The following is a 9,419-nucleotide window of genomic DNA, read 5'->3' as shown; positions in this document are numbered from 1 at the left end:
AATAATAATAATAATAATAATAATAATAATCTTTATTTTCAAGAACAGTTACATAGATCCAGTAACATTAATGAAAATAATGTCAACAGAGCTTTGCTATTACAGCACTAACAACTTTACAACTATCCATATAGAAAAAAGAAATACCTATGTAATAGATTTCAGAGATCAATTCATCCTTACAAGCTATTACTATTAAAATACTCATTTACAGTATATGGTTCCAGATCTATTAATAAATTGAAAATTTTCTTTTTGAAAATTATTATATCTGAAATTATTCTTACATCAGCAGGCAAGTTATTATACATTTTAATACAATTATAAAAGGCACCTTTTTCTGTAACTGTCAATCTGTGTATCGGATAGGAATAATCCTCAGTTCTGGTTTGATGGTTATGTTGTGAAGACATTTTTGTGAACAAATGCCTGTTTTTTTAAAAGAATAATAATATTTCTTGTATGTAAACAGCTGTGAAAGTTAAAATTTTATTTTCCTTGAATTTTCCCCTGCACGATTCTCTACTCTTCATTTTTAGGATTATTCGTAACACGCGCTTTTGAATAATAAAAATCCTTTCGGCATCTGAACTAGTGCCATAAAAAATTATACCATATCGAAACACAGATTCAAAGTTATACAAAATCTTTTATCCTAGTTATAACTTGTTGATTTGAAAAATCAAAGAAAAAATTGTAGTTGGCACATTCCATAGAAAAAATATATTATAACAAAATAATATGCTGCTAACCCTTGTCTTTCACATAATTAAATATTTTGATTATAATGCAAAGAAATTTTCTAAATAAATTGGAAGTTTTCATGACGGCATTTAAAAAAATACACTATTGATAAGTGTTTCTAAATGTTAAAGATATAAATATGACCAAATATGACCTCCATTCAAAGTTACACCCTGTATATGAAATTGAATCAAATTGTAGGTATTTAAAATATAATTAATTCAGAATTATTGAAATATTCCCAAGACTTTAAAAGTTGAATTGACTGCAAAGAAAAAATACTTACTTGAATTTGTAAATACCAAAACATAGTTATCACACATCCTGTTAGAATAATTAAAGTAAGTTTTAATCCCTTGTTTTCTTGATGGTTGATCCATAACTTTAAATCATTATATAAATCACGGATACTATGCCTCAAACTCTTATGGGAAGAATTTATATTTTTAATGTTTTTTTCGGGATCCTCCGATGCAACATCTTCTTTGATACTATTTACATTTTTCTCTGAACTTTCATCAGTGATTAATTTTAAATCCTTCCCAGTTCCAATAATTTTTTGACTGCTAAATTGTGGAACATTATAATGGCCAGTAAATACTAATATATGTTCTCCAAACATTGGGAAACTTTCAAAGTTAGGGTATTCTTCTTTAAAGAAATCTGTTAAGGTAAATGATTAATAAAATTATTCTTGAAAATAATAACAGCAGCATTTACCTTTTGGTAACCAATAATTATGTCCAGATAGATGTTCTTGATAAATTTTTGGATTTCCTGGAGCATAAGGACCTCCTAGTAACAAAGGGCCAGAATCTGAAGCTGTTATTGTAACAACATTTTGGTCCACTAAGGAACGTGTGGCATATAAACCATGTACATGTTCTCCAATATACAATGTTGGGCTAAAATATAAATTATTGAATACTTCACGAAAATAATTACAGGATCACTATCGCAAAGCACAAACTATTATGCTTTGTGATCATTATTTCATCCATTTCACCTTCCAAAAATGAAAATAATATAATTTATAAATGGGAATTTGAATAAGTTCTCACTGTTTTCCAACAGATGGCGTTACCAGAACTGCATGCATGTAGTTTAAGATGGTAACACACCTAAAAATAAGTACTATACATGACCAGTAATTTTGTTTGGAACAGTAATTTTATTTCCTCACAAATAAAATAAATTTCGGTAAAATTAAAACAATAAGATCAAGATTACAAATGCAACATTCTGTTTCATCGGCTGGTGATTGGTGTAATTTTTCACGACATTCTATCCCATTATATCAAGCGTAGACGTAACGGTTTGTCATTGGTTATTGTGAACGAATCATTAATATTGGTGACGTTAATATTTAGGAATTTTCAGTTGGCAGTACCAACCATGTATTGTTGGTTGCTTAAGCTCGGCGGTCACGTGGCTTGTAAACATTTATGAAGGTCATGTACAATGCTAGTTGGGACATATAGTCCCTAGAGTAGTTGTTTCCCGCAATATCAGCAGTCAGGATACTTGTCTTTCGGATTAGATATCTTTTGCATACCTAGATTTTTGTTATCAAAGAACATTGTTTGATTTTATTTGATGGGATTTAAAAAAAATATATTTTTTTGAATTTGTTTAAGTTTAGTTGTTATACCTTTAAAATAGAGTAACAAAATGCGAGAGCTAATAAAATGTTTTTTGAAATTTATCACACTTTCCTAACAAAGGTTTTACTTTTCTAAAGCGAGCATTACCCACTTTTGGGTTTGCCTTATTATTAAATTATTAGTATTAAAAAATCTAAGCAAATTAGAAGCAATACCTCACTGTACCAATTATACAAGTTTTCTACAGGGTATACAACAGTTTACAAGTTGACAATACATTTAGAATAAGGAAAAAGCATATTTTCACTTCTTTTCTTATGTTTGTCATTACATTTCCTGAACTTTACATGCTTGTTGAATATAGGGTGTTTGGAAAAGTTGGTACAAAATTTAAGGGGGTGAAAGTAGAGCTAAAAATAGTAAAATAAAGTTCCTATAAACATTGGTCCTCCGGAGCAATATGAGATATGGTCCTCTTATCCTTTGGATATTTTTTAAAATAACTTTCTTTCTGATTAAGGTAAAGGAATGAAAATTGTAGGTAATAATCATACCATAAGGGTCTTTAACTATCATAAATTTCATCAAAATCGGTTATAAATAAGGATAGTTTTCTGACTACTCTTAACAGAAATTTTTCAAATTTTTTTTTATTCCTTTGAATTATCAAGCAAATAATATAATTTTTTAATGAATTAGACTTTTTTGAAGAAAAAATGTCTGCTTTTTTTTCGAAGTCTGCTTAGTTTAGTCAGAAATTATTTTTTAAATAATGTATGGCTCAGAACGACTGGAGGGGTAGTTCCTATTCCAGGATTATAGACGGAACCAACTTTTGGGATGGTATCTGACAAGATGGTTCCAAGGTTTCACTTCCACAAGCCTTTTGAGACTTGAATAGAGGATCAAAGCAAATGGGAGGAAAAGTTTAATACCCTGGAAAGGTGGAGCCTAGTATGGTTTACAGAGGGCTCCAAAATGACCAGAGGGACGGGTGCAGGAATATATGGACTCAGACCCAGATGGAGTGCAAGCTACAGTCTGGGGGAGTTCCCTACTGTATTCCAAGCAGAAATTTTCACTATAATGGCGTGTCTGGCAGAGAATGTACGTAGAGGATACAAACGTAAACTCATATATACAGGGTGATTAAAAAAACCGCTGACAGACTTCTAGGGTAGATAATACATAAAAAAATAAGACGAAAAGTTTTAATAAACATAGGGTCGCAAATGCCTCCTTAACGAGATACAGGGCGTCAAAGTTTCTGTAAAATTAAACATTGTCTGCAATAATTCCAAAATGCCTGAACATTTCTATTTCAAATTTGCTATGCATAGTTAGCACCTTAAGACCAATGTTTGATGTACTGCTCAAAATTTTATGAGCAGCAGTGTCGTAGAGACGGGATCAACGCGACCCTTTTTTAAAAATATTTTTTTTACGCTTTAATTTTACAGAAACTTTGACGCCCTGTATCTCGTTAAGGAGGCATTTGCGACCCTATGTTTATTAAGACTTTTCGTCTTATTTTTTCATGTATTACTTACCCTCGAAGTCTGTCAGCGGTTTTTTGAATCACCCTGTATATTCTCTGATAGTCAAACTGCAATTAAAGCTTTGGGCCCACATAAGATAAGTTCAAAACTGGTGTGGGATTGTTTACAAATGTTGACTGAACTGGCCACCAACAATACAGTCAGATTGTGTTGGGTGCCAGGGCATAAAGGCATTTATGGAAATGAGAGAGCAGATGAACTTGCTAGGAAGGGATCCGAAACTGAGTTCATTGGCCCCGGACATCTCCCAGTGTGGTCAGGCGGGCTCTGGGCAAATGGACTGAGACAGAACATAGGAAATACTGGACTTCAAGGCCAGGACATAGACATTCTAAGGAACTCATGGAGTATCCTTCGAAGGAAAGAGCGAATGATTTACTGAGCTTGAACAGAATCCGCCTCAGGAGAGTGACAGGACTCATAACGGGACACTGTCACTTTAGGAAACATCTACATAAGCTAAAGCTTGTAGACAGTCCGGTCTGCCGAGGATGTGAATCGGCGGATGAAACTTCTCTGCATATCCTGGGCGAGTGCCCGGGATTTGCACGTAGCAGAATGGCACTCCTTGGGGGACCCTACTTGGAACCCAAGGAACTGAGAGTAGCGTCAGCAAGCAAGCTTTTGGACTTTGTAAAAAGGACAAATCTACTTGCTGAATAGGACTAGTAGTGGGATGCACAATAGGCCTAATCAGGCCGCAGTGCTATGGGACTTATTAGGACCAACCACTAGAAGTAGAAGAAGAAGATGGCTCAGAACAGTAACATTTTTTAAAACATTATTACATAGTAGGCATCTTTCATAGTGACAGTTTCATTGTAATGATACTAATGATTGTCACTTTCGCGTGCTATCGTTTAAATTCTTTTATTTCTTTATTTTCTTAGTTGTGATCTTTGTGCCCAACTTTGCTTTCATTCGATTTTTTTACAACCATGAACCAACATACCTTTACTAACCGTGAATTTTCCGAAACAATCGATATGGATAAAAGGGGAAGTCAAAAGACACCGTGTACGTTCGAAAGTTTCGGAATGAATGGTATTCGGAATATACGTGGTTATGTGGAAGTGTTCATTAAAAAAACTTTTCTGTATGCCGTGTTTAATTGTGGGTGTAATAGGCTATTGATTATATCCAAAAGAAAACAGGGTTAAAAGGAACTATGACGAAAAAAACCGCCAAGTGCTATTAAATTAGAGGGCGGAAATTTGAATTGAAAATGCACTACTTTCAGTTTTTTAGTTGTAGCTCGAAAACGAAGCAAAATTTCGCTATAGTGCATAGGAAAAATTATTTAGAATTGAATTTCCCATGGAAATAGCTTATTTCAAAAATTTAAAAGGAAAATATGCAAAAAAATTAACAAGTTATGTGATGAAAATCCTTGAACGTCTTTTTTCCTTCCTTTTTTGCAAAAAATGAGAATTAAAACATATAAGGGTAAATGTGACGAAAATTGGCTAAGTTTGAGCAGCCATATATCAGTCAATTTTCATCCAAAAATACTTTACAACCTCTTGTTTTGAAGGAAATTTTATCTACATTTTTTTCTATGAAGCAATACCTATCTTTACTCAAAAAAAAAAAACTAGAGGCAAAAAAGTAAAAAAAATCAGAAAATCGAATCTTTTGCTTTTTCTCACTGTTTATTAACGATTTTTTTGCAAAAAAATGTTCCTTTTAATTTTTGTAAATAAGCTATTTCCATGAGAAATTCAATTCTCTAAATAATTTTTCCTATGAACTATAGCCACAGAAGTCCACAAGCCGAACTAATATTCCTATTTTTTATAAAATCTAAATGAAAATCCTTCTCACAAATGTCAGTTTTTCAGTAATACAGGGTGTCCCGAAATTCATGCAACAAAATTTGGTCATAGATTCTTAAGACAAATTTAGGGGACCCGTATTTTTTCTTTTTGCCAACTGGCCCCCTCTTTTGGAGTTACAGCCCCCTGAAATCTGCCCCTAAGAAGTCTTTTTTATATCTCAAAACCATGTTGTACGAGAATCACTAAATTTGGTACACAGGGATTTTATGAAATGTGGAATCTCACAGTGCTACGCTTTTTGGCGAGAAACCCCCTTAAGACACTTTTTCGTGAGCCCCCTTGTCTTTGGAACCAGAAAAATTTGGTCGTAAATTTGATTTTTTAAAAATTGTTAGTTAACTAGAAAGCCATTGAATTTAGAAACTTTTTTGTCTCTTGATATTTGTTTCGTAAAACGCAATGTTTTTAAGGAAAATGACAAATCACATATGCATTCGATCACATTTTGACATTTTTCTCGAAAACATTGCGTTTTACGAAAAAAGTATAAAGAGACAAAAAGTTTCTAAATTTAATAGTTTTCTAGTGGACTGATAATTTTTAAGAAATTTAAATATGCGAACAAATTTTTTTGGCTCCAGACAAGGGGGCCCACGAAAAATTGTCTTACGGGGGTTTCCCGCCAAAAAACATAGCACCATCAGATTCCACATGTCATAAAACCCCTGCGTACCAGATTTAGTGATTCTCGTACAACAGGGTTCTGAGATATAAGAAAAATATTATTCTTAGAGGCGGACTTCAGGGGGCTGTAACTCCGAAAGAGGGGGCCACTTGGCAAAAATAAAAAATACGGGTCCCCTAAATTTGACTTAAGAATCTGTGACCAAATTTTGTTGCATGAATTTCGGGACACCCTGTATTGCAAATGCAACTAAAAATTTCCAGATTCATTTAAAGTCGTTTGACATTGAAAATTTTTAAATTTTTGCCAGCGGAGCATTTTTTTTCTTTTTAGTCAATCAATGAATATGCTTCACCTATTCTCAATGTACCGAGCCGCTACTGTTAGAAATCTCTTTGCAGTTGTTAATAGATAATTATTAAAAATCTGGGCACAAAATAAATGTCTTAATAGGGTGTTTGCTGCTGCCTTAATTCCACAAAAAATGTAAAAAGTATACAGGGTGTTGCATCACGAGAGGGACATGGCTTAATGGGAGATAGAGGACATCTAGGGTAACTAGGATCGCCTATAGAAATAACTTGGCCATTCTTTATTGAGATACAGGGTGATTTATGATTTTTGGTCAAAACTGCTTTATGTCATAACTTTGGTAGGGAATGGAATAATGGGTTCATATTTTGTAGGATTAATGTACACACGATACTTCATGTATTCATGTATGACAGCAGAAAAAATCCAGATCCGGACTGCAAAAATTGTTAATTTTTTGAGCAAGTCTAGAAAACAACACTCTGTATATATTTTTTTGAAATTTCGATACGATATTTGGAAAGTACATAAAAAAGTGATCTTAAAGACGTGTTTCTTTTTTTTGTTACAGTTTGGTGGTTATTTAAATAAGCTCTTGAATATACGAGACTACGGCTTCTAAAACTAAATTTCGTAAAGGACACATGATAAAAATGGTTTTGCAACTAAAATTAGCGAAGGCTTAATTGACGGTAGATGTTATAAATAAGCATGCATATTTTAAACCTCATTTTCTTTAAATAATATGTATTCCAGGTCCGGACTGCAAAATTTTTAATTTTTTTTGTAACTCGAGAAAACATCGCCCTGTATGTATTTTTTTGGTATCCCCATACGATTATCGAAAAGAACATAAAAAAGTAATCTCAGCGACATGTCTCTTTTTCTTGTTACACTTTGATGATTATTTAAAATCACATGATAAAAACACATGACAAAAAATAAATTATAATCCGTCGATTTCGATTGCCATCGATACGTCGAGCAATTGGAAACTTGGGTAAACGAGTATGAAAATGTATTGAAGTTGAGGAGGCCACTTTGAAAATTTGCTATACAATTAATTTGCCATTGTAAAGTACATTTAGACACCTATTATTTTCTTTGTGTTTTATTGTCATTTGTTTTCCGTGTTTTATTAAATAGTCATTGTTCGCATTTGTTTTTTTATTTCTATTTTTTAGAAATCCTATTTACTAAAAGAAATAAACTACTATTTTGATCATGTATCTTTTACTTACTCATGTAATGTATTTCTTACTTACTCGTAATTTCATTTTAAAAGCCTTGTTACCGTACATTGAATAGCGTAGTAATCATCAAATTGTAACAAGAAAAAAAGACATGTCGCTGAGATTACTTTTTTATGTTCTTTTCGATAATCGTATGGGAATACTAAAAAAATACATACGGGGCGATGTTTTCTAGAGTTACAAAAAAAAATTAAAAATTTTGCAGTCCGGACCTGGAATACATATTATTTAAAGAAAATGAGGTTTAAAATATGCATGCTTATTTATAACATCTACCCTCAATTAAGCCTTCGCTAATTTTAGTTGCAAAACCATTTTTATCATGTGTCCTTCACATAATTTAGTTTTAGAAGCCGTAGTCTCGTATATTCAATAGCTTATTTAAATAACCACCAAAGTGTAAAAAAAAAGAAACATGTCTTTAAAATCACTTTTTTATGCTCTTTCCGAATATCGTATGGGAATTTCAAAAAAATACATACAGAGTGTTGTTTTCTAGACTTGCACAAAAAATTTACAATTTTTGCAGTCCGGACCTGGATTTTTTTGCTGTCATACATGCATACATGAAGTATCGTGAGTGCATTAACCCTACCAAATATGAACCCATTATTCCATTCCCTACCAAAGTTATGACATAAAGCAGTTTTGACCAAAAATCATAAATCACCCTGTATCTCAATAAAGAATGGCCAAGAAGTTATTTCTATAGGCGATCCTAGTTACACTAGATGTCCTCTATCTCCCATCAAGCCATCTCCCTCTCGTGATGCAACACCCTGTATATTACAGCCCCTTGTCGAATGCCAATTAAAAAAAATATTTTTAAAATAAAAAAAAATATTTTTCTAATCGAAGTGTTTTTGTTTTTGAGAAAAGTAAATTCCCACCTAAGATGCTTACATTGAAACATCTCCACCATTTCATTTTTTTATAACCATTTCCAGGACATTTACAATAATTGAAACATTTTGCAACATCCATACATATAACTGGTTTCATTCTTAAATTTGAACCAATTAATATTTTTTATAGCAGGAATATATAAATTATTTTCACCTCACCTCAGGTGTCAGATGTTAAAGCATAAACAGTTATACAGTAAAATCTCATTAATCCGGCACGATTAAAAACCTAAGAGTGCCGAAGTACTGGAAAATTTGAATTAATGAAATATGTATAATGGGGGATATGAGATTGGTACATATACAGGGTATCCCATTTTTATTCTAAAAAAATTCAGGAAAAGGTAGATCCGATAAAATTATAGGGACTTTACTAAATAAACTTATTTTGAAATCTGAACCATTTTCGAAATACAGGGTGTTGAAGTTGAATTTTTTTTATCATTTTTTGTTAATATCACTTAGAGCTGTAAATCAATTGTTTTCAAATTTTGTGTGGTGAATGCCACAGTGCACTAGTACTAATACACAAAATCTCAGCTCAACAGAAAGAGCCAGTGGCGTGCATTCCGCACTTGC

At 32.5% G+C, this 9,419-nt stretch overlaps 1 protein-coding gene across 1 annotated transcript in view; it reads right to left on the bottom strand.

Moving 5' to 3' along the window:
• LOC108915270 (serine/threonine-protein kinase/endoribonuclease IRE1) overlaps positions 1-1,649 on the bottom strand; it is a gene marked incomplete at its 5' end in the record, with an annotated part of 22,471 nt that extends 20,822 nt beyond the window's left edge. The window contains 2 exons of the mRNA XM_018721252.2: positions 1,031-1,407; positions 1,465-1,649. Of these exons, the coding sequence (XP_018576768.1) occupies positions 1,031-1,407; positions 1,465-1,649 (562 nt within the window). The remainder of the gene's footprint in view (positions 1-1,030; positions 1,408-1,464) is intronic.
• Between the last annotated feature and the right edge of the window lie 7,770 nt (positions 1,650-9,419).

This window comes from Anoplophora glabripennis, unplaced genomic scaffold, assembly GCF_000390285.2.
Source record: "Anoplophora glabripennis isolate ALB-LARVAE unplaced genomic scaffold, Agla_2.0 scaffold1668, whole genome shotgun sequence".
NCBI lineage: Eukaryota > Metazoa > Arthropoda > Insecta > Coleoptera > Cerambycidae > Anoplophora > Anoplophora glabripennis.
The sequence above is the reverse complement of the archived record's forward strand: the minus strand, read 5'-3'. Positions and strand labels throughout refer to the sequence as shown.